We start from the raw sequence: 26,518 nt of genomic DNA, 5'->3' as shown, positions 1-26,518 counted from the left end.
TGGTCTGGGCTGAGAGAATATAGAATAAGGGAGGTAGTTTTTTTTTTCATTCACAATCATCAGAAACTCTTTATGGATTAAGTGGATTTCCCAGCTATTTCCTTGAGATAAACGCTATCATATAAAGGGCTAGATAGGGTAAGATAGGTGTTTAATGTATCAGGTGGGAGTAGAAAGGAATGCTGGTGGAGCAGAGCAATGGGAGGGTCAAGACACATGTGTCAATACTGACACTATTGGTTACACAGTTGGGGAAATATCTTTCATGTGCTCTTTTCCATAAAATGCTTGTCTGTCAGATACTGCTCTAAGTGTGAGCATTCAAATTAAGACACACTAGAAAGAAGGACTGGCCATCTACTTTTGAAATACTATGCCTTTAAAAACCCTATGTACATTTAGACTAGCTAATATGGCAACTGAGCCCCCAAGTATGGAAACAAAAATGAGGGGGAATAGTTGTAAGTAGACACTAGTGACTAGAACATGGAATGTGAGAACCATGAATGTAGGAAAATTTGGTGTTAAGAAAGAAATGACATACTAGGCACTGGTGAAACGAGATGGACTAGCATGGGACATTTTGAGTCAGATGACAGTATGATCCACTCTATTGGAGATGAAAAGGTAGGAAAATATGGGATTGCTTTCATAAATAAATGAGTCATTTCTAGGTCCATCTTGAAATACAATGTTGTGAATGACAGGATAATATTCATAAGCATACAAGGAAATCCAGTGAATACCAGTATCATCCAAATATATGCATCAACAACCAGAGTCAAAGAGGATAAAATAGATTTCTACCAACATTTGTAGTTAGAGATCACTTAAATATGCAATCAAAATGCATTAATAATAATGAGTGACTGGAATGGAAATGTTGAGAACAGAGAAGAAGGATTAGTAATTGAAAAATATAGATGTAGTGACAGAAATGAAGCTGGAGATAAAATGGCAGAATTTTGCACAATCGATGATTTACTCATTGCAAATAAGTTTTATAAGAAACATAAACACAGGCTATACATATGGATTTCACCTGATAGTATGCATAGGAATTAATTAATTACATCTATGCAAAGAACTGCTGAAGCAGCTCAATTATCAGCTATGAAAAGTAGGCCAGGTACTGATTGTGGAACAGACCACCAGCTACTCATAAGCAAGTTCAAGTTGAAGCTAAGGAAAATGAAATCAAATCCAAAGGAACCGATATTTGATCTTGAGTCTATCCCACCTAAATTTCAAAACCATCTCAGGAACAGGTTTGAGGCCTTGAATATACTAATGAGTGAAGACAAGATGAGCTGTGGGAGGATATCAAGAATATAATCCATGTTGAATACACAGGGTCATTACAAAGACAGAGGAGGACTAAAAGACAAAGCCGGATGTCAGGAGAGATTGCGAATATTGCAGCAGTGTGCCGAAAAGCCAAAGCAAAGGGGAGGGGGAAATAATTAAGATATTAATGAGCTGAAGAGGTTTCAAAGGACAATGCAGGAAGACAAAGTATTAAAATGAAATGTGCCAAGAACTGGAGTCAGAAAATCAAAGGGGCCAAAATTGCTCAGCTGAAGGAACTGAAGAACAAATTCAAGCTCAAATTATAATACTTCAGGCTGTTTTGGGCAGAATATTAAATGATCCAAGAAGCATTTAAAGAAGATGGAAAGAGTAAACAGTCATTGTACCAAAAGGAAATGGCAGACACAGAAGAATTTCATGAACAATGTATGAGCAAGAGCTTGTGGTGATGAAGCAAGAAGTTCAAGTTGCTCTGAAAGAATTGGCAAAAATCAAGGCCCTAGGAATTGATGGCATACCGACTGACATATTTCAACAAACAGACACTGCCCTGGATGCGCTCACCATGTTGTGCCAACAAACCTGGAGGGCAACCACCTGGCCAACGGAACGGAAGAGATCTGTATTTCTTGCCATTCCAAAGAAAGGTGACCCAAATGATTACGGAAATTATCGAACAATATCATTAATATCACATGCAAGCAAGATTCTGCTGAAAATTATCCAAAAATGACTGCAATAGCACATCAACAGAGAGCTGCAAGAAGTGCAGGCTGGGATCAGAAGATGCCGTGGTACAAGGGATACTTTAGCTACTGTAGATGAATCTTGGCTGAAAGCAGGGGGTACCAGGGTAATCTCTGTGTTTCATTGACTATGCAAAGGCATTTGACTGTGTGGAACACAACAAACTGTGGCTGACTCTGAGAAGTATAGGAATCCCAGAACACTTGATTGCACTTATGTGAAACCTACAGTTGTACCAGGAGGTAGCTGTCAGAACAGAATCAGGAAACAAATGCATGGTTCAAAATCGGGAAGAGTGCATGCAAGAGATATGTTCTATCTCCATATCTTTTCATCTATATGCAGAACAGATTAATCAGGAGTCTGGGCTCTATGAGGAGAAACATGGCGTCAAGATTAGAGAAGACACATCAATAATCTGTTACGCAGATGTTACACCCTGCTTGCTGACACTCAAGAGGACCTGAAGTGCTTGCTACAGAAGGTCAAGGACTGCAGCCTTCTATACGGATTGAAGCTCAACATCAAGAAAACAAAGATTCTCACCACTGGGCAGACTGGCAGCATCATGACAGATGGCAAAGAGATTGAGATTGTTAACAGCTTCAGTTTGCTTGGCTCCGCAATCAACACCCCTGGGGAAATTAAAAGACAAATTGCACTGGGAAAGTCAGCTGTCGGGAACCTCTCCAGAGTACTGAAGTGCAACAATGTCAGTCTGGAGACTAAGGTTTACCTGATCCAGGCCATGGTCTTTTTTAAAAAATGTATCAGAAAGCTGGATAATGACTAGGGATGATAGAAAGTGAATTGATGCCTTTGAGCTGTGGTGCATAAAAAGAGTATTGAATATACCAGAGACTGCTAAGAGAACAACCAGGTTGATCCTGGAGAGGATGAGATGAGGCTGCTCCTTGGAGGCAAGGATTCTGAAGCTTCATCTGACATACTATGGACATGTTGCAAGGAGGAACCAGTTCCTGGAGAAGGATGTCATGCTTGGAAGGGGGGGAGGGCTGTGCAAGAGAGGAAGACTTGATGAGATGGACTGGGGTAATGGAGGTAGGTGTGTCAGAGACAGTAAGATTGGCAAAGGCTAGAGCAGGGTTTAGGGCTGTTGTACAAAGGGTCACTATGAGTCACAGGAGACTCGATGACACATAACAACAGCCTGCTTTTGATAAACATATTAGTAATCTTATAGATTAAGAACCAAAATAAAAATTGTCCAAGAGTAACTTTACTGACAATTTTGACTCGACAAAGGACAGAACAGAGCTCTAGAAACTGAATTTCTGAGGCTGTGAATTTTAATGGGAGCAGATGGTTTCTTTTTCTTTCTGTAAAGCAGCTGGTGTGTTTGCACCACCAACACTACCAGTTAACGGCTCAACATAACACACACTATGCTAGCAGAGCTCTTTCCCGATTAAGGTGGGGACATCTCTAAGTTAGAGATGCAGACTAGGTGTAGACACTGGGCCACTGGGGCTCCCTCTCCCTTGGCCATTTTCATATGGTGTGGTATCTTTCTTTAAAGGCACCTGTCTTTTCTCTTTGCTTCTGTGTTTAATCTGTTCTCTTTAGCTGTTTACAATAATGGTCTTGTATATCATGATTATCTTTTTATTTTACCTGGTAAATCTGATCAAATATTTAAAGACAAAAATCTTACACAGACTTTCTTCAGAAAAGATAAAAGGAAGAAACACATCTAAGTTTTTTTTATGATGCCAACATTCCACTGACATAGAATATAGAAAAAATATTACAGGGAAAGTACAAATCAATATCCCTCATGAATTTAAATGGGGGGAATGAAATCATATTTTACCAAATCAAATCCAACAATATAAAATGAGGAATACTATATACCATGAATGCTTGATATCAAACAAAACTTGCATCCTTGCATGGGGAAATTTTATGTACATTTGAAGTCAATGAACATTCTCTACATTGTTGTCAGGGAGTTCTGGTGGCCTAATGGCAAGGAGTTGTGCTGCCAACTCAAAGGCAGGTGTTTCAAACCTACCTGCTTCTCTGAGAGATAACAATAAGCAGTATCATTCTCTGTGATTTCCAGTCTCTGAAAACCTGCTGGAGGGTCAGCTATGAGTTGGTTACATATCAACAGCACATAACAATAATAATACTGTTTTTACTAGCTGTTATTCACTCATAGTGACTCCATTCAGCATGGAACAAACTGCTGTTCAGTGTGTTACCATCCTCAGGATTTAAATTAGTTCACTGTGATACATGAACTCTCAGTGAATGGTCTTCAGAAATAGGTCACTAGGTCTTCAGTGGTCTTACATGTGGTCCTTCAGTCAGGAATCAAGGCAGACATCCTTGCTTGCAGACAAAGACCTCCCTAGTATTCACTGCTGAAGTCCAAAGACTACAAACACATTTTACAAAGAAAACAAAAGCCTAGCAAGCACACCAGTAAACAATGCCATGCTAAAATCAGTGCAGGTGAAAGTTGTCACGGATCCCATTCCATCTGGTTCCACAAGCAGCAACCATGGAAGCAATAATCAAGAAATCAAGAATTGTATTGTACCTCATGGCGGCGGAAACTTGGGCGCGGTACGGTGGTGATTGAACGAGCCTGGCGGGCTGGCGCCGAGCTCTGGCCTGGCCTCCACATCCTCCCTGGGCTCCGCACTCCTAATGCTTCGCGGGTGTTGAGTCCTTCCCGGCCGGGACAATGGTGAAATATTTCCTGGGCCAGAGCGTGCTCAGGAGTTCCTGGGACCAAGTGTTCGCCGCCTTCTGGCAGCGGTACCCGAATCCCTACAGCAAACATGTCTTGACGGAAGACATAGTACACCGGGAGGTTACCCCTGACCAGAAACTCCTGTCCCGGAGACTCCTGACCAAGACCAACAGGATGCCGCGCTGGGCTGAGCGATTGTTTCCTGCCAATGTTGCTCACTCGGTGTACATCCTGGAGGACTCTGTTGTGGACCCACAGAATCAGACCATGACCACCTTCACCTGGAACATCAACCATGCCTGGCTGATGGTGGTGGAGGAACGCTGTGTTTACTATGTGAACTCTGATAACAGTGGTTGGACCGAAATCCGCCGAGAAGCCTGGGTCTCCTCTAGCTTGTTTGGTGTCTCCAGAGCTGTCCAGGAATTTGGTCTGGCTCGATTTAAAAACAATGTGACCAAGACTATAAAGGGTTTTGAATACATCTTGGCCAAGCTACAAGGTGAAGCCCCTTCTAAGACACTTGTTGAAACTGCCAAGGAAGCCAAGGAAAAGGCAAAAGAGACAGCACTGGCAGCTACAGAGAAGGCCAAGGACCTAGCCAGCAAGGCAGCCACCAAGAAACAGCAGCAGCAGCAGCAACAATTTGTGTAGCCATCATCAGCCCTGCACAACCCTTTTACCACCACCATCGCACAGCAGACAATCCAGCTCCAACCTCCTAGCCCCAGTGTGCTCTGTTAAAAATCAACATCCAGCCCTATTTCTTGCCTAAGAGATAGGCTAGGGCAAGGGGTAAGGGTCTTGTTTGGCATCTACAGAACAGCAAGCATGTCATCCATGGTCTGTGCTGATTCTGCATATTCCTCCCATTTGGCAGCTGAGGCACAGAGAGGCACAGACTTGCCCGGGTCAGTGTACAAGTGAAGTGGGAAATGCTAGACTGTAAGCTCCGTGAGGGCAGGGATCTGTTTGCTCTCTGATGTGTCCCAAGTATTTGGAATAATACCTAGTATGTAATCGGCACTCAATAAATAACTTGACTTCGGTTAGTCCCCCCCCCCAAAAAAAAGAACTGTATTGTAATGGACACACAAGCTGCAGAGGACATATGCCCATGAAAGTTAGACACTGAACGAGAAACACCAAAGAAGAGCTGTTGCACTTGAACCATGGTGCTGACAGAAAGCGGCCAAGGGCACCACCAGCTTGAAAACAAACCAGGCTGTCTCTGGATCCCAAGTGAGAATGGCTTCCTAATTTTTACATCTTTTATGTTTGACAAATCTTGTGCATTTCCGTGTCCTGATCAGTTTCTGAATGGTGTTATCAGAGATACTAATTTTGGTTTATTATCTGTCTCTGCTGGCTCCAGAAAGATCTCCCTTTAAATTTCTTGTAGGGCTGGTCTAGTTCTCACAAATCCCCTTTAATTTCTAATTATCTGGAAATAATTTATCTAGTGTAATTTGACTTTCAGATGTGATGGAAAATGATTCTGCATACAGGACTGTATGCCTGGCATTTTTTTTCTTTCAGAGTTTTACATCTATCATCCCACATCTCTCTAGCCTGCATGGTTTCTACTTAGAAATCACAGTTAAGTCTGACTTGTTCTCCTTAATAGATGCCATCTTTTTTTTCCCCAAAAGGCTACCAGTCATCTTTGTCTTTAATTTTGGAAAATTTATTTATAAAGTTTCTTGAATGACTATTTTCTCATAATGTTTGGGAATTGTTCATGAAGTAAATCCTCAATGATGTGCTCTGCTTTACACGACTGTCTCTTATTCTGGAATTCCAGTCATATGTAAGTTACTCCTCTTGATTGGTGTTGTTGCTACGTGCTGTCAAGTCGCTTGCAACTCATAGTGACCCTATGTACAACATCTCTGAACCCCACTCTATCCTGGGCCAATCTTATTATAGTCTCTGACATATTTACCCCCATTATCCTAGTCACCGAGTCAATACTTCTCCATCAAGGTCTTCCTCTTCTGCGCTGTCCCACCACCCTTCTAAGCATGAAGTAAGTCCCTCTCCAAAGACTGGTCCCTCTTTGAAATATGTCCAAAGTATGTCAGATGGAGCTTCAGAATCCTTGCCTCCAAGGAGCAGCCTGGTTTCACCCTCTCCAGAATAAATCTGTTTGTTCTTCTAGCAGTCCACTGTATATTCAACACTCTTCTCCAGCACTAATCTTGGAATAATTTAACAGAATTCTTAGATTCTCCTTTTTTCTTCTTGTTTTTATCGTGTTTCTCCAACAGATTAGTATTGAGGGATTTGTTCTCCAATTTTGTGTTACATTCTTTTATTAATAATGTTCTTTTGTCCTATTTATTTTTGCCATTTTAGTTTTAATATTCCGACTTCACTTTGGTAGCTTTGCATTTCTGCCAATTTTCCATTTCTTTTATTTGGTCTTGCATAGTTTTAATGCTACATTTTCTGTTTTTCTCAAACTGTATGGAACACTTAGTTAACATTTTCTTGAGTTCCTTAGGAGGAAGTTCCAGTAACCTTTCTTGTTTTGAAAGATATTTTATTTGGTACTTTGGTGACTTTTGTTTCATCTTGACCTGTGGGGTTTTGGTTTGGTTTTTATTTGTTGTTTTGGGATTATCTGTGGTGCTGTTGTCTTCATGAGTGGAGACAAGATGCCTGGCTTGGAAGTGTCTGAGGAGCAATGGGCACCCATAACAGTTTCTACCGGTCTCAGAGTAGCCCGTTTGACTAAGGATCATGTTTCTGCTATTTTAGGGGGCGGATGCTGGCAGGTACCCAGTCAGATATAGCTAGTGTGACAATCCTTGTTAACCAAAATCTCCGAAGGATGGTGTTCCCAGGAAGGGTGCACTGCTTTAAGGTGGTGCCCCACTCACCCAAGAGATGACTGAAACCAAGCACAACAAAGTCCACCACTTCCCTGAGGAAACTTGTGAGATCAGAGCCCTGTAAGTTCCCAGGATAAGGCATGTAATGGTACAGGGATCTGGAGATTGCAGCACAAAGCCAGGGACCACCACCAATCCACTGCTGGTTGGTGGTGGGTACAAGTTACTACCCAGATCTCTGGAAGGGAAAGGAGAACAGGAAGAAACACCACACCTCTCCCATCAGCTAGCCACCAGTGTGGACACCTCCACAGACACCAGTTCAAATAGAGATTTGTTCAAAATGACTGCACTGGGCCACTTACAGTACTATGCTCCATTTGTCTTTTCATTCTATGTTCTTCATCAGTTCTTTCTTCTTAATCTTGGTATCCCAGGCTTATCTTTGTGTTGTGATGTCTTTGTTGACAAAATCCTGAACTGGTGTCTGTCTACTCTACCATCTTACTCAAAAGCCCCTTCCACATTATGATTTACCAAGCTCTCCTTAATTAATTTTACAGTATTTTAGTTATATCCTGGATAATAATGCTTTGGCATTTATCTCAATATCTAAGTTGTATCTGTCTTAAGATGTTATTGGCATGATATGCCTATCTTTTCATTTCATATACACAATCGCCTACAAGGCACAGATGTGGTATAATAATTGTTATGGCCTGAACTGCATCTCTTTAAAATATATGCTATAAATTCTAGTGTGGTATCTGAGATGTAATTTCATTGGGAAGGTGGCTTTCTCTGTCATGTTAATGAGGTCATTATCAGTGTGAGGTTATCTCTTAGTCACCTTTGAGATATAAAAAGATTAGGCACAGAGGCAAAGAGAAATGACAGGTGCATTCAAAGACAGATGCCACTCCATATGAAAATTGTCAAAGAAGAGGGAGCCCCAGTGGCCTCATCTAAGAAGATGGAAAGAATATACTGAGTCACTGTATCGAAAGGAATTGGAAGACACAGAAGAATTTCATGAAACAACATATGAGCAAGAGCCTATGGTGATGAAAGAAGAAGTTCAGGCTGCTTTGAAGGACATGGCAAAAAATAAGGTTCCAGGAATAGATGGTATACCAATTGACATATTTCAGTTAACAGATGCTGCCCTGGACATGCCCACAAAATTGTGCCAAGAAATCTGGAGAACGACCACTTGGCCAACTGACTGGAAGAGATCGATATTTGTTCCTATCCCAAAGAAAGGGGACCCAACCGAATGTGGAAACTACAGAACAATTTCACTGATTTCACATGCAAGCAATATTTTACTGAAGATTATCCAAAAACGACTAGAACAGCACATCAACAAAGAACTACCAGAAGTCCAGGCTGGTTTCAGAAGGGGTTGTGGTACTAGAGATATTGTAGCTGATGTTAGATGGATCTTGGCTGAAAGCAGGGAATACCAGAGGAATGTCTATCTGTGTTTCATTGACTATGCAAAGGTATTTGACTGTGTAGATCATAACAAACTGTGGCTGACTCTGAGAAGAATGGGAATCCCAGAACACTTGATCGTTCTAATGCGAAACTTATACTTGGACTAGGAGGCAGTCGTCAGAACAGAGGAAGGGAACACTGCATGGCTCAAAATTGGGAAGGGCGTACGCCAGGGATGGGTCCTATCTCCATACCTTTTCAGCCTATATGCAGAACAGATTATCCGGGAAGCTGGGCTCTATGAGGAGAAATGTGGGGTCAAGATTGGTGGATGATTTATCAACAATCTGCGTTATGCGGATGACACAACCCTGCTTGCTGAAACTGAGGAGGACCTGAAGCACCTGCTGCAGAGTGTCAAGCACTGCAGCCTACAATATGGATTGAGGCTCAATGTCAAGAAGACAAAGATTCTCACCACTGGACCAATTGGCAGCATCAGGATGGATGGTGAAGAGACTGAGATTGTATACAGCTTTAGTTTGATTGGCTCCATAGTCAACAGTCTTGGCACCAGCAGCCAGGAAATTAAAAGGCGCATTGCCATGGGAAAGTCTGCTGTTAGGGACCTCTTCAAAGTGCTGAAGAGCAATGGTGTCTCTCTGGAGACTAAGGTGCGTCTGATACAGGCCATGGTTTTTGCAATCACCTGTTATGCATCAGAGAGTCAGACAATGACCAAGGAGGATAGAAGGAGAATTGATGCCTTTGAGCTGTGGTGCTGGAGAAGAGTACTGAGAATACCATGGACTGCTAGGAAAACAAACAGATTTGTCCTGGAAAGGGTTAAACCGAGTGGCTCCTTGGAGGCAAGGATTCTGAGGCTCCGTCTAACTTACTTTGGACATGCTGTGAGGAGAGACCGGTCCTTAGAGAGGGACATCATGCTTGGGAGGGTGGAGGGACAGCGCAGGAGAGGAAGGCCCTCTATGAGGTGGATTGATTCAGTGACTGGGATAATTGGGATGGGAGTGTCAGAGACAGTGCGATTGGCACAGGACAGAGCGGAGTTTAGGGCTAGGGTCGCTATGAGTCGCAGGCGACTCGACGGCACATAACAACAACATACCCAGTCTACATCCCTACCTCAAAGATGGAGCCTCTCCTGCATTTCAAATACCCTTGTTGCTCCAAGGTGAAAGATAGGCAATCTACTTCCTTGCAATGTAATGTCTTTGAAAGTATACTGCAGGGTCAGCTATGGGCTGGTTTTGACTCTACCACAATGAACCCAAGTTTGTTTGTTTTTTAAAGAACAAAGGAAGAGCATCTTAAGAAAGATAAAGATCTTCTCTCAAACTAAAGAGAGACTTTCTGTAGAGCTGGTGCCCTAAGGTATTTTTTTCCTAGTCTCCAAAAATATGAGGAAATAAATTTCTGGTTTTTTCTTTAAAACCACCTATTGGTAGTATTTCTGTTATAGCAGTATGTGCTACAGTGGATTATTCAATGTTACTTAACACTAGCTTTAGTTTTACTAAACTTTATATAGTTATATATGTAAGGTGTTTGTGGTCCCACCAAGGGAACCAGATAGCTTTCTAATAGCTTAAATGATAAAAAAAATTATTTGAGTCAAAGTAAGTAAATAAGGTAGAAAAATTTATCTATAGATAATCCCATAATTTTTCAAAGACATGAAAGAAATAATCAACCAACTTTATATAGAAAGGAAAGAGAACAAATGAGAAAAAAAATGATCAAAAAAAAATGAGCAAAGTTATATTGAAGAAAGACAAAGTAAAAGGCCTCTTACTGCTGACCTGAAAACCAGCTACACAGCCACAGTTATCAAAACAGCACAGGACTCGTAGAATGACAGATACTTTGACAAACGGAAGAATTTAGGAATCCAGAAAAAACACACCCACCTATGGACATTTATTTTTGACAAAGAGATGAAATCCATTTAATGGGGAAAGATAGCCTCTTTAATAAATGGTGCTTGCAAAACTGGAACAGTCATCAACAACCTGTGTTATGCAGAGGACACAACCTTGCTGAGAGTGAGGAGGACTTGAAACGCTTGCTGCAGAAGATTAAAGACTACAGCCTTTAATACAGATTGCATCTCAATATCAAGAAAACAAAAATTGTCACCACTGGACCAAATAAGCAACATCATGATAGGTGGAGGGGAAAACAGGGTAAAATTCTCAATAACTGCATCTTACTTGAATCCACAATTAATTCCCCTGGAACCAGAAGTCAAGAGATCAAAGACATAAAATATGGGGCAAACCCTCTGTCAAGGATCTCTCCAAATTACTGAGGAGCAATGATGTCATTATGAAGACTAAGGTATGTCTGATTCAGGCCATGGTTTTTCAATTACTTGCTAGGCCTCTGTGAGCGGGACAATGAATAAGGATGACAGAAGAACTGATGTCTTTTAGTTGTGGTGCTGGAACCAAGTAGTGAATATCCCATGGACTGCCAAAAGAACAGTTTGGAAAACATGTAGCTACAGTACTCCTTAAAGGCAAGGATGATGAAAAGTCATCTAACATAAATTGGGCATGCTCCTATGAGAGGCTAATCTTTGGAAAGGGACAACACGCATGGAAAGGTGGAGAGAGGAAGACACTCAAGATGGATTGGCACAATGAGTGCAGCAATGGGCTCAAGAGCATCAGAGATGATGAGGATGGCACAGATGCAACACGGTTCAGACCTGTTGTTCACAGGGTCACTATGAGGTATACTTGAGTCAATGGCACTGAACTACAACAATATTTGCAGAAAATTCAAACAACATTCACATCTCACATCACAGAAACGAACTCAAGATGGGTCAGAAACCTAGGAATGAAAATCTAAAATTTTGAAGTTCAAAGAACAATTTGGAGCCCTTATCTACGCATAGTCTGATATAAATGAAAGTACATAATCAGCAAAAAATAAGCTAGATGATCGGGACCCTCTAAATAGGAAATCCTTGTTGCTGTATGTGCTACTGCATGGAACCCACTTATAGCTGACTCTTTAGCAGGTTTTCTGATGCAGGAAATTACACGGGAGGAGACTTCCCCCTTTTCTCCTACAGAACATCTGGTGGATTTCAATATTGTACCTTTGGGTGGGCGGCACATGTCTTTACTAAGTCATCAGAGTTCCCCTATTAAATTTTTGTTGTTGTTTGTTGTTATGTGCTGTCGAGTCACCTGTGAATCATAGCAACTCTATGCACAACAGCCCTAAACCCTGCTCTGTCCTGTGTCAATCTCACTGTCTCCGACACACCTACCCCTGTTACCCCAGTCACTGAATCAATCCACCTCATAGAGGGTCTTCCCCTCCTGCACTGTCCCTCCACCCTCCCAAGCATGACGTCCTTCTCCAAGGACCCATCCCTCCTTGCAACATGTCCAAAGTATGTCAGATGAAGCCTCAGAATCCTTGCCTCCAAGGAGCAGCCTGGTTTAACCCTGTCGAGCATGAACCTGTTCATTTTCTTAGCAGTCCATGGTATATTCAATACTCTTCTCCAACACTGCAGCTCAAAGGCATCAATTCTCCTTCTATCCTCCCTAGTCATTGTCCAGCTGTCTGATGCATAGCAAGTGATTACAAAGATCATGGCCTATATCCAGAGTGGCACCATTGCTCTTCAGTACTCTGGAAAAATCCCTAACAGCAGACTTTCCCATCACAATACTTCTTTTCATTTCTTGGCTGCTGGTGCCAAGAGTGTTGACTGTGGAGCCAAGCAAACTAAAGCTGTTGACAATCTCAGTCTCTTCACTATTTTATCATGATACTGCCAACTGGCCCAGTGGTGAGAATCTTTGTCCTCTTGACATTGAGCCTCAATTCATATTGAAGGCTACAGTTTGTGACCTTCTGCAGCAAGTGCTTCAGGTCCTCCTCAGTTTCAGTAAGCAGGGTTGTGTCATCTGCATAACGCAGACTGTTGATGAATCTTCCTCTAATCTCGATGCCACACTTCTCCTCAGAGCCCAGCCTCTCAGATAATCTGTTCCGCATTTAGGTTGAAAAGGTATGGAGATAGGGCACATCCTTGGCCTACACCCTTCTCAATTTTGATCCATGCAGTGTTTCCTTGCACTGTTCTGATGACTGACTCCTGGTCCAAGTGTAGGTTTCGCCTTAGCATGATCAAAATACTCCTGCAGAAAACGAAAAGGATAACCTACAGACTTGCTATTGTGTGTTGAGTTCAAAACTGACCCACAGCTGACCCTCCCAGGGGTTTGCAGAAACAGTACATCACACAGGAGTGACTGCCCATCCTTTTCCTCATAAAGAACAGTGACCATTTAGGATTGCACTACAGTTTCTTACTGGTAGGTCATTTGGCAATGACAAGAGACACAGCTCTAAAATATATAGAAAACATCAACACTTCAACAAGAAAAAAAATCCCAACTACAAAACGGGCCAAAGATATGAAAAGGAGTGGGGGAAGGACTCAAGAAACAACAAACCCAAACAAACAAAACACCACTTCAACGCAGATAACCAACAAACGTGAAAAAAGAATGCTCAAGATCATCAGCTAGTAGAGACGCAAACAAAAACAGTAAGGAAATACCACAGCTTACTTACTATCTTAGGGGAAAAGAGAGACTTTTTCTTAGTCAAGCAGAGCTGTTGCCATTTTCCATAAATTCTTATGATCTGTGACAGATGTATGCCATTGAATCAGAGTCAATTCATAGCTGATGCCCCAGCAGATTTTCAGAGGAAATAAACCACATGGGTGGAGATGTCTCATCTTTCCCCCATGGAGCAGCTTGTTGATTTGAATAGCATACCTTTGGGTTGGTAGCACAATTCCTTCCCATTAAACCACCAGAACTCCAAAATCTACGACTGTTGCTATGCACCATCAAGTTGGAAACGAATCATATTTCATCCTTCAGTGGGTTTTCAGAAGCAGTATAAATGCATGGGAGAAGACTGTTCATATTTCTCTGGTGAAGCAGGTGATAGATTTGAACCACATGCCTGCAGGTCCTCACCACTATACTGCTCTCTTTAGCCACAAAACAGGAACAGTATCAACCACCTCCTGACTACTGAAAAAAACCAGGGCAATTAGTCCGGGACATGACTACTAGCCAGAGCTCCTCAGGGAGACTGGTAACACTCATACACTGCTGATGGGAATGGAAAATGGAGCATCCATCACAGAAAGTAGTTTGGCACTTCCTTAGAAAACTGGAAACAGCAATCTCACTAGTAGAAACAATATCACAAAGAAAGAAGAACCAAAAGATTAACAGTTAAATGCATACCATGTTCACTACAGTATTCTTTGTAATAACAACAAAGAGATGGAAGCAACCGAAGTGTCCATCAACAGAAGAATGCATGAAAAAAACCATGCACATTTACACAATGGAGTAAAATGTAATGCTAAAAAATAATAAAGAATTTCACAAACACTTCACAACATGGATGACTCTAGAGGATATCAACCTGAGTGAAATAACTCAGTTACAAATGGCCAAATATTAGGTAAGCTCACTTTTATAAAAAATTAAAGGAAAGGTTTACACACAGAATCATTCTTGAATGGTCACCAGGCATGGGAAGGGGAAAATAGGGGAGCAAAAATTGGAACTAGAGTAATAGGCATATATTATGATAGATGAAGGGAAAGGTAATATTCAATAATATACTGATCAACATAATATCAGTAAAGAAAGGGAAGACACAGATGACACAGATGGGCACAGAAGGATTAAAGTAAAGTTTTGCTTTTCAGGGAGAGGAGCAAACGGGGGGAGGTGAGGTGGGGGGTATGAGGGGGGGGTAGGCGGGGAGAAGGGTGCAACAATGAATGAATGGAATTCCAAAATCTCTGTAGATGTTCACTGAAATGAAAAAGAAATAAATTAAAATATTTTAAAAAAAGTAAAGCCAAATTACAAGGAAAAGGGGAAAAGTGCAAATACACTGTGGATATAGAAACTGTTACTGAATAAAATGCATATGAACAGTTGAGTGAAAAAGTATTCTGCTTCGTAAACTTTGACTCAAAACACAATTAAAACAAAGGAAGAAACAACAAAACCCAAATAAGGTAACTAGACTACTTATCAGGGCATTGGTCACTTTTTCATATCAACAAGTTCAGAGGCAGGGAACAGAATCTCTGTCATCAGAGAAAAGTATCAGTCGTACAGTGCACCTTTTTGGGCCACATAATCTTGCATGAGACAGAGCAATCAGTGTACCACCAGCTGCAGAGTCTTGAAGCACAGAACCAGCAGGAGGGGTGGCTGGCATAAAACAGAGCTCACGTGGAACCAGAGCCCAGCACCTGTGTCAAGGCTTACTGGTGGCGGCATATTTAATAGGAAGAGCTTATTTCATAGGCAGACTTAAAAGAGTTTTATAAGACCAGCCCAAAGCCTCAAGGCTGAAGGCCAAAGGAAGGTTTGCCTGTGAACACACTTGAGCAGAGGCTGTCCTGGCTGAGGAACTCTGGACTGAGTGTTTCCAACCTGGAATGTAGCCTGTGACCTTCCCTAATAACCCCTATAGTCATGATCGCTGCCTGTGAGTTCTGTGTGGTCATTGTAAAGCATCAGTAAGTCTAGTAGTATTGAGAGCAGGGGGAAGGATGGTTTCTGTTGGAACTGGTAGAAGAAGGCATAGGACTGTGGGGACATATCCAACGACTTAAGAACCAGTTTTGTGCAGTGGATGTTTGTGGTGGAGATTCTTCCACCTTGGAGTTAGTGGAAGTCAGATGCCAATGTATCAGTATTATTCACACTGCTTTTACACAGCATTAGGTAATCAAGACTGTTCTTATTTTATCTCATGCCAGATAGAGCTGTGAACATACAGCCCAAAAGTTACCTACTGAAATGGATCATTTTCCTGACCAATAATACTAATTTTAAAGGAACAGAATGAGAAATAACAAAATGAAATTAATGAAAATTGCTTTAGTATTTGATTCAATTTGTGAGAATCTGGATTTTAAAAGTGTTGTAAAGGGGAGATCTATCAAATGTTTACAATAAAATCATTAGTAAATGACAACAATCTACATTTTACGCGTGGAAAACGTTTTGATAAACAGATATGTACCTCTGAGCTGTGAAATCCAGGTGTACTAAGTGGTTTTCGTTCTTCCATTACTACTGCAGCAGAACTGATAGCCCAATCTTTTATTAGATCTTTATGTTTTTCACTGATAATAGGCCTATTATAATCCTGATTGTCATCTACTCCAAAGACCTAGGGGAGAAAATTATTTTATAAATAAAAATGGAAAGCCTGAGTACCAGACTGATATGTGAATATTAGCATTAGCATCACAGGTAAATTAAAATATTCTAAATTCATTTCTGTGGATAATGTAAATAATAATAATAAAAACATTCTAATGACAGGGTAACACCCAACTGGTGTGAAGAAGGGAAAAAAGAAGAAAGTGACAGCTTATATAAACACAAAGCATCTTATTAAAATATAAAGGCAATGAACTATTTTATAAAAATGAGAAATATGGTCAAACACTGAGGCAAAGAGGTAGGAAAAAGTACCTCTTTAGTTTGATTTCAGCTTGTCCCTGAATTGGTTATTAATGAGAAGCTTGCTGAAATATCAGAAGCATATAGTCCCCTCTTGTGCAATTTCCAGTCCCTGAAAACCTGCTGGAGGGTCTGAGTCAGCTCTGACTCAATGGCAATGACCAACATCAAAGCCGACTTGATCATTTTTCCTCTAAATTATAAACACACAGCTAACTTTTTTCCTGTTTCTTCCCTTATAAAAAGTTTAACATTTACATGTGAGTTAAATTTTCACATGTACTTTCTAAAGGGCCCAAATAATAGGTTTAATTGTACGATATCTGTAAATCTCAAACTTTTATCATGGATAGGCACTCTCATTTCAAGCAATCTGACTCAATGGTACACACACACAATAACAAAATAATTATCTAAAAACTTTCATTTGAAATTCAGTTTACTGGAATTACACTAATCAGTATTTTTAATAACTATGTTATCTTCGTGAAAACATGCGAAATATCCTAAATACAGGGACCAACATACTTTCTTAAGGGTTGAATCTGAGTCTTACTCATTTCCTGGAATACAATCAACCCTTGGATGTCAACCACTGCACTGAAGAAGAGTTTGGTTACAGAAGCTTTAGTACTCCATCTTATTAGTAATGTATATTTTGTCCCCAGCACTAATTTCAATCACAAGTAGTTGTGGCTCTGATTACCACAATAATGAAAGGTATTATGCCTTAAAATGAGTAATTTGTAAACAGGTTCCTTGGAACACACTAAGAGCTTACATTTCAATCTCAAAAGAAAAATAACATTTTCTAGAAAACCTGTTAAATAGAAAATAGCTACTGAAGCAGGGGTGGCATCCACTTCCTAAACAATATGCCTCTGGAAACGATGAACTTTGATAACTTATGGTAGCTACAGAAAGGCTTCAGGCCTTTTGTTCAGAGGGTCACTATGAGTTGGGTTCGACTCGATGGCATTGTACAACAACATTTGATAAACAGTGAAATCAACAGTTATTAAAGTAGGTATGAGATTTTAAAAATCACAAAAATGTCCAAATTTTATAATCAGAAGGCCTTAATATGTAGTATTTCATCCAAGTATAACTATTACTTTCAAAAATTAGGATTTACTATTTTATCTAATCATTCACTATTCAAATTATCTTTAAGAACAAATGATAATAACCCTATCAATAAATACATAAACTATAGTAATAAATGAAAATAGATAGTACAAAAGGCAAGATAACCTTTCATTTGTCATATGAGCTAACTGGGATGAGCTAAGTTTAAAAACTAGTAATTAAAAGTGAGTACACAGTTCCATGTCCTCTGCCTTTACACTACTAGTAAAGAAAAACTCATTAAGCCTATTCAAGTTGGCTTTAGTCTTTAAAAAAGAATTAAAATTATTTTCAATGCAAATCATTTTATTCATCTAAATTTGTACTAAATTTGTTTCTTTACAACTAGAGGCGTGTGGGAGGGAACTCTAACTCAAGTTTAGGATCTCTGGCTTTTTGACAATTTGCCTTAAAACCATTTTGCTTCTAAAAGGTCCTAGGTCAATACTAGTTGTAGCTAAATGGTGACTTAAAAAAAAAAAAAAAAAAGAAAGATTTAGAAGATTTCCATTTTCATGAGAAAAGTGAAAGGAAGCTTGGGTGGCCACCTCCTGTATGATTTATGGCTCCTGAAACCTGCCAGAGGGTCAGCTCTGAGCTGCTGCTGACTTGTCAACAAGGAGTTAGTGCTCCATGACTGTTTTGCAACAAGCTACCAAGAGGCAGTGCACATGGCAAGCAGTGACAGTGGCACTATCAGGGTCCTTCTCTGGGGACTACATTCAGCATCTGAATGCTGAGAGAACTCTCAGTATTATAGCTGTGAACTATTCTGACACTATATATATTAATGTTATTTTAGGTTTTATGTATTATTTTGTAAGATATTTTTGAGGGGTCTAGGACTGCTCAAAAATGTTTCCTTTATAAATGAATCATAATTGCTTGTTTTCTGTCATTCTGGATTACAAAAGGTTTCATAGGAACACAGGTTCCAATCTTTTGTTCACAGAATCACTAAGAGTAACGGTCAACTCCAGGGCACATACTTGTAGAGAGCAGAGGACATTTGTAAAAGGCAACACTAAGCAGATGTGCTCATAACCCAAAGGCATGCCATTAGCTCTGAGGGAGAAAGATGAGCAATCACTTCCTGTGCAATTCACAGCCTCTGAAAACCTGTTAGAGGATCAACCATGAATCAGTTCTAATTCAGTAATGAGTGAGTGAGGGATGTTGAACATTTGTCTGTCTTTTTTTTAAATTTTTTAAAATTTTATTTTCATGAAAGTTTACAGAGACTTTGGATTTCCATTCATCCCTTGTTGCCCACTCCTTCCCCCAATTCGCTTTTCATTTTGAAAAGTAAAAGAAAAAATTCTTTCATTGTTAGTCAATTCCTTCCCCTCAAGTCCATTCCACTATGCTACCTTTGTCCTGGACTCCTGTCATAACAATAATATCTAATCATATATCCCTTTTAACCCATTCTCTCCCTCATCTGTTTCAATGCAGTATACATTATTTATTCCCTCTTTCTCAGTCTCCCCCCAACCCTTATGTCAGCCCCATTTTACAACAGTAGCACTATGCAGTAGTTGTCCTTTTGTGAATGAGATTTTTCACTCAGCATAAAGTCCTCCAGGGTTATCCATTTTGTATATTATTTCATAAGTTCCTTATTTTTCAATGCTGCATAGTATTCCATTGTGTGAATATAGCACAGCTTCTCTATCCATTCATTTGCTGATGGCCACTTGGGTTGTTTCCAACTCTTTACTACTGTGAACAAAGCTGAAATAAACATAGCTGTGCATGTCTACCATTTTAAAGTAACCTCAATGTCTGGAAAACGTGAGGGTCAGTGAAACAAAGGAAGACCCTCAATGACAAGAGCAGCACAGTGACAACAACAATGGACTTGAGGATGGCAGAGATTGTGAATATAGTACAGGACAGGGCAAAGGTTAAATCTGTTGTTCACAGGGTTTCTATGAGGTGTAGTGGATTTGATGCACTTAACAATGATAACAGCAACAATCTTTTCAAATTTAACGAAGTACATAGAATCTTTCTGTTGTCATGAGCTGTCAAGTCAGAACTGACTCAGTTACTCTGTGGAAGAGAGATGAGTAATTGTCTCCCATGCAACTAACCACCTTGGAAAACCTGCTGGAGGGTCAGTTCCCACTCAACAGTACACAACAACACTGCCACCACATAAAATCTGGTATGTGACCTAACAATTGACAGAAGAACCTGAGAAGTCTTCAAGACTGAGACCAGAATTATTTGGTTTTGAGTCATTTCATCTTGTACCCAAGAAGCAGAACTAGCGATGCCAGGTTAAAGACGAAGACATGCCTGATTCAAGCCATGGACTTTTCAATTACTTCCTATACTTCTGGAAGTTGGACAATGACTAAGGATGACAGAAGAGTACTGACTATCCTATGGACTGCCAAAAGAATAATATAGCTTGGAAAAGTGTGGCCAGGGTGTTCCTTAGAGGCTAGAATAGTGAAACTTGGTCTCATATACTTTGGGCATGCTGTGAGGAGTGGCTAGAACTTTGGGGGAAAGATACCATGCTTGGAAAAGCATACAGTCAGTTAAAGAGGAAGGCCCTCAACAAGAAGGTTTGACATCGTGACTGGAGCATTGGGTTCAAATATATTAGGGATAGTGAGGATAGGACAGGGTTCAGGATAGGACGCTGCACACAGCGTTCCTATGAGTTGTAGCTGACTTAAATGGCACCTAACAGCAATAAAATTCACTTACCAAAACTATCTACTTACTCTCAAAGGTATTCAATGCAGTATTTAACACCGAGCTCATGGTTCTTTTCCCCTCTACCCAGTCCTGTGACTTGGTTTCAATCAAAGCCCAAACTTGATTCACAACCCTTCCCCGCCCCAATATCCTTCTTACCAGCTAGAGATTTCAAGCTGAAGCTAGGAGACTGAGTCAGATTGTCATGTTCTACCAGAACTCACTCTCCTTAATTTGCCAGTTATTATCAATTAATAATTTGCTAGCAAAAACAAGGGTGAACATCCCCTTTTGGCCATGCTCTGTCTTGGCTCTCTGGGGTTGGCAGACGCCAGGAGACTTTATATCGGGGCTAACAGTACCTTTCAAGTGTGTTCTTTACTTTGTTTCCTTGAGCTTAAATCCAAACTCAACCCACAGCCTTGGAGTTGGTTAATACTCAGAGGGACCCTCTGTTGGGTTTCCAACACTATACATTTGTACATTTTCCTCTTGTTGAGTCAGTCATCTGTGGGTTTGAAGCACCAACCTTTTAGTTAGCAGCCCAATATATTATGCATTACACCACCAGGGCTTGACCCAGCTAGATCAAAACGACACATCTATTTTGGCAAGCAACTTGTGCTTCCTCCCACTCTCCTCATGCCATTCTAAGAACAATGGCACATTTTTTCTTTGAATATCCACATGTGATGATTTGGTATCATAAATGTTAACATCTTATTTTTTTTTGAGCACTAAGAAGTATTTATTGTCTGCCAATCACACATTCTACAAGAATCATTGATAAATTACCCTTACAACAGAATCTTTTATCGATATTAAACAAAGAGATGAGTTTACATATATAGATGAAAAATCAGTGCCTGAACAAAAACCAGACTACTTTTGTTCAACAACATACAATGAGAAGACATAAAATCTCAAATGGCAATTTGGACACAGAAAGGATTTTAAGGCTTTTTAAATGCTTCTTCTCATCTCACATGTATCTTCTTCATACATAGCATTAGATGTTCGTGTGCTCAAGTTCATAAGCTCACAAGTACTAAATAAGCATCACAGGTACTAAATGAACCTCTATAATTATGTTCTGAATCATTCTTAATACATGCTGATACTACAAAGACTAAAAAATTGAAAAAGAAACAGGATACAAGGTATGAAAATGAGGAAAATTATCTAAGAGTGACTACATAAATCAATACTAAATCTAGGCTGTTCTAAGCTATGGGAGCTTCTCTGTGAAGACTACTCCCCAAATTCTGCTTGCTCAAGTGCATCTTCTTTCACCATCTGTTTACTCTTGAGCCATCTTACAAAGTCCTGATACTCTTCTTGAGCTGGATTGACACCTCCTGTATCAAACTGACCTTCATCTCCTCTCCCAAACAGATTATAGCCAGCTACTGCTACACTGGCACCCGAGAGGGAAGATTCCTCAGTGCTTCTAGTCTCTGTATCCCTTCTAGATTGTTCTGTATTTTCCACCACCAGGTCCTCATCATCTGTTCTACCGCTGGTGGTGGGTATGTTTGAGTTGTCTGAGCTGACAGCTAATTCCATTTGGGAGGTGTCACGCTTAGCAAGGTCTCTACAGGTATTCACTGGACTGTTGTTACTTGCAGTCAAAACCGTGTTACTTCTCTTTGTTTGCAGTGAGACACATGCCTCATAGGCTAAATACCCAGTAAATAATTGGAATTGATTCATTCTACCAAGTGTTGTCTTGATGATGGGAGTCATAACCCCCCGACATGTCAATGAACAGAGCAAGGTAGATAGTTTTCCCATTTTCCACTTTTTGTGTAATGGTAAAAATGGCATTTACAGTCCCTCCAAATAGTATTACCACATTAGAGTCAAGCGTCTTATCAAGCACATTTCTATCTAAAAAATCTCTCAGTACCTTCCAGACTTTAGGGCCAATTATGTATTCAGTCCCTCGTGTAACGTCACGAATCTCACACATGCCAAAGTTGGCATATATCAGACTTTTCTCTACTAGCTTCATGATACCCCTTAAGAAATCACTAGTCATTGTCTCAAAGAAGGATTTAGCAAAGGCACTGTATAAAGCCACATCCTTAGAGAGTAAATCAATTCTAAGGCTGGAATAAGCATAGAAGCTCAAGAAGTATTTTGCACACTCCAAGATATCATTGTGAAAGCAGTGCACTCTTCTCCTCTTAAAGATTCCATAGGACCTTTGCTTAAAGTTGAACTTTACCACTGGAGCACTGCCATTGCTGCCCACATTTTGTGACCCCATTTGGAGGTCTTCATGTGGGACTTTTACATCAAAGACAGCATTCTGGATGTTTAGGACAGAGCCATCAAAGCTACTACCAGTCATGTGGAACATCATTAAGTGCTTCTCTTTTTGAAAGCTAACGGTTTTGTGTACACCTTTGGCCATGGCTTCCACAGTGGAATCATAAATGGCTCTCAAGGTATTAAAGTCAGATATGTCCCCTGTATTCTGGAGAGTCTGACTCTGTATAGCCCTTAAAAAGCGTGGGACATTCACTACTGTATTTTCTGTCCCTCCTCCTAAAAAGCCTCCAGAAAACATTTTCAACTTGCTTGTCAATATGAATGAACATTCCTCAGAGAACATGACTCTACTTCCTTTACAGTCTATGCAAACTATGGGTCTCTTCTGTTCATAAATCACTTTTAAAGGTCAGTGATCAATGACTGCCTTAACTACAGCATCATTAAATGTGAAATTAATCAACCTCTTGACATCTTGCGTCTTAGCCACATTGATGAGGTATTCCCTCTTTGTCATAACTACATAGTCATGAGTGGGACCGTTACATTGGTAAATGGCAACAACATGGATGCCACCACGCTGGGTGGTCCCCGCAGGTGACATCATTCCCGTTTTAACGCCTTTGCCACAGCCATTGGAGTACATCTTTATGTTGATATATCAACTTTCGCTTTTGTCTTGAGGAGTTCTCAAAACCGTTTGATATATTAACTTGACCTCTGTTCAGCACCAACCAGTGGTCCTAAGTCCTGATGGTAGGAAACCCTAGTTCCCCAAAGTAACTGTGTCACCAGAGTGCCTTCCACTTCACAGTTAAAGAGATGGGGCTCCTTAGGCTCAGGAGATGAGGACGGTACACGAAGGTAACCGGGCTCAGTCCCCCAAAATGGAGGAAAGCCAACATCTTATTTTTGATGTAAAGAACACACTTATCTAGGAGCTCTGGTGGCTTGATGGTAAGAAGCTGCACTGCAATTCCAAAGGCAAGCAATTCAAATCCACCATCTGCTCCATAGGAGAAATATGGGCACTCACCTTCCATGTGATTTTCTGTCTCTGAACGCACCAGAGAGTCACTTATGGGTCAGTTCCAAATCGATGGTTCACAACAAGCTGCAGGACATGAGACACCACACCAAAACCCCAAAATCATGCCTATGGATTAGATTCTGATTCAGGGTGACCCATGTGCTACAGAGTAGAACTGTTCCATTAAGTTTTCTTGTTAAAAAGTAGATCACCAGGCCTAACTTCCATAGAGCAGCTTGAAGGATCAAATTGTCATCCTTAAGGTTACTTGTTGAGGACAAACCATCACCATGGAATTAAAAAATCTAATTCACTATCATCAAGATGGTTCTGACCCCTCTGCTGGGTCACTGGGGCTATAAATCCTAGCAAGAGAAAATGGCCTGTTTCTCCCATAGAGTTGCTGGTGGGTTTGAACCTCAAGAGAGCCATGGCTTTTGGGGTAGCATGGCCACTATGAACTATGCCCCCAGAACTTCCTAAAATCACAGAGGACTTGGAAATACAGACAACTTAGAGACTGCTCCTGGTGCTGTTAGCTCTAGCTGAGGAATCGTGTGAAAAAAAAATTGGGAAAGAGGCTGATGTCAGAAAGAACCACATAAGGCACTCTGTAATGAAAAGAAAATTTCTAGAAAGAGTGTCTGATTTGACTTTTTAGATTTTAAAATTAGAAAAAAGGAAAACACAATAAAGGATCAGTATATGCACTGTAAATCAAGCCTATTAAAAAAGTTAACCTTAATTTGCTGCCAGCATATTATTACCATCACTGTGGAAAGTAGCTTGCATTATACTTAAAAGGGAGCTTTAGGGGGCTAGTCATAAGAAATTGCACTGCCAACCCTTGGACAGACAGTTTGAATCCACCATCTGCTCCAAAGAATAAAGATAGGCAATCTCTTCTCATGTAATTTATAGGATCTGAAAACTGCTGAAGGGTCAGCTATGAGTAGGTTTTGATTTGATGGCAAATAACAAGATCATTATACCTAAAAAGTTTTAAATTCTGAAACTAGAAATGTCAGGGAACAGCAGCATATCAAACAAAAGCATACATGGAGACTTTCATTGGAATTTTGTAAATACCCTACTTCTTCTTTTTTTTTTAATTATTCTGTGTATGTGCGTCTGTGTACCATCAGATTAGATCTGACTGGTACAGGAGGAGATTGTCCCTCCTTTCCTGGCAGAGCACCTGGTGGATTCGAACCATGCGTCTCTGGGATTGCAGTGCAGCTTCTTGTCACTAGGCCACCAGAGCTCCCCTAATACCCTACTTATTAAACAGCTTTGAAGGGATCAGATCAAATATCTTTTTTACATCAAATCATTTTACATCTGCTGTAAGAATCTTAGCTTAATGTGACAGAACACAGGGACTGACATGAAAAGGGAGGGGCAAAGACTTGAGACATAGCAATACAATAATGCAAATATAAACCAAATGATAATGCAATCATAATAGTCATTATCATTTCAGACTACATCTTCCACAGATATGAGAACTATAATGGAATGTAAATGCTCACTCAGTACTGGGAGACATATTTTAAAATGACTAAAAATACTGACAACATTATCATTATTTCTTTATAAAAATATCCTTGTTTCAACTTCAGATGATTAGACCCTCTTTCTCCTCAATGAGCACCAATCTCCTGAGTAAAGAAGAGGTTCTCAACTGGTTCAAAATGCACCTGGAGGTGCAATTCCCACAGCCTATGAAAAAGGTTCTCTGGTGGCCTAATCTGTAGTGAGTTGCACTACTAATCCAAAGGTGGCATCTTTCTGCTGTTTCAAACCCACCAGCAGCTCCAGGGGAGAAAGACAGGCAATCTCCTACCATGCAATTCACAGCCGTGGAAACCTGCTGGAGGGTCAGCAGAGTCTATTCTAACTTGATGGCAATGACGTTTTTTTAACAGCCCATGAAAACCAGTTGATACACACAATTACTTTAGTAACTAGGAAGAGTTCTAAGCACTCATGTTAAGGATTAGAAAAGGCACGATTTAAAAATGTACTCTTTTCCATTAAAGTAAAACCCAATTTTTAAAAATAGAAATAACTTAAAATCCAGTAGAGCAAATGATAGGAAAGATTAATATTATGATATTTACAACATATTTAGAATCAATTTTTAAATTAAAAATTCTGACAAAATATTCAAAAAATAGAGCTATAAAGCTGGTGGGGGATAAATTACTTTAAAATTCATCATGTTGTTGTGTGCCATCGAGTCACCTGTGACTCATAGCAACCCTATGTGTACAACGGCTCTGAAGCCTGCCCTGTCCGGAGCCAGTTATCACTGACTCCAACACATCTAGCCCCCTCCCCCACTGCCCCAGTTACTGAGTCAATCCATCTGATCTGGGGTCCTCCTTTTCTGTGCTGTTTCTTCATCCTTCTGAGCATGAAGTCGTTCTCCAAGGACCTGGCCATGTGACCAAAGTATGTGAGACAGAGCTTCAATATACTAGCCTCTGAGTAGAAGCATGGTTTCACCCTCTCCAAGACAGACCTGTCTGTTCTCTTGGCAGTCCTTGGTATGTTCAAAACTCTTCTCCAGCATCACAACTCAAATAATTCATCACAGTACTCTGTTTATGCGCACATTCACAGCAGTAGTACTCATAAAACAAGAAGTGGGAACACAACAAATAGCCTTTAGGTAAATAAAAAATACAATCTTATCCATAAAATGTGTGATTCCTTAGTCATTAAA

The 26,518-nt window shown here is 40.3% G+C and overlaps 2 protein-coding genes across 2 annotated transcripts in view; one reads left to right on the top strand and one right to left on the bottom strand.

The window, feature by feature from the left end:
* Positions 1–26,518, bottom strand: part of CEP170 (centrosomal protein 170kDa) — a 140,416-nt gene that overhangs the window by 54,422 nt on the left and 59,476 nt on the right. The window contains exon 10 of the mRNA XM_006898078.1: positions 16,192–16,341. Within this exon, the coding sequence (XP_006898140.1) occupies positions 16,192–16,341 (150 nt within the window). The remainder of the gene's footprint in view (positions 1–16,191; positions 16,342–26,518) is intronic.
* Positions 4,639–5,440, top strand: LOC102865615 (PRELI domain-containing protein 1, mitochondrial-like). Its single transcript, XM_006898069.1, has one exon. The coding sequence runs from the start codon at positions 4,775–4,777 to the stop codon at positions 5,435–5,437; it is 663 nt and encodes a 220-aa protein (XP_006898131.1). The 5' UTR covers positions 4,639–4,774; the 3' UTR covers positions 5,438–5,440.

Source organism: Elephantulus edwardii, unplaced genomic scaffold (genome assembly GCF_000299155.1).
Source record: "Elephantulus edwardii isolate Elephantulus edwardi_28Jun2011 unplaced genomic scaffold, EleEdw1.0 scaffold00219, whole genome shotgun sequence".
Taxonomy (NCBI): Eukaryota; Metazoa; Chordata; class Mammalia; order Macroscelidea; family Macroscelididae; genus Elephantulus; species Elephantulus edwardii.
This window is presented reverse-complemented; position numbering and strand designations above follow the sequence as displayed.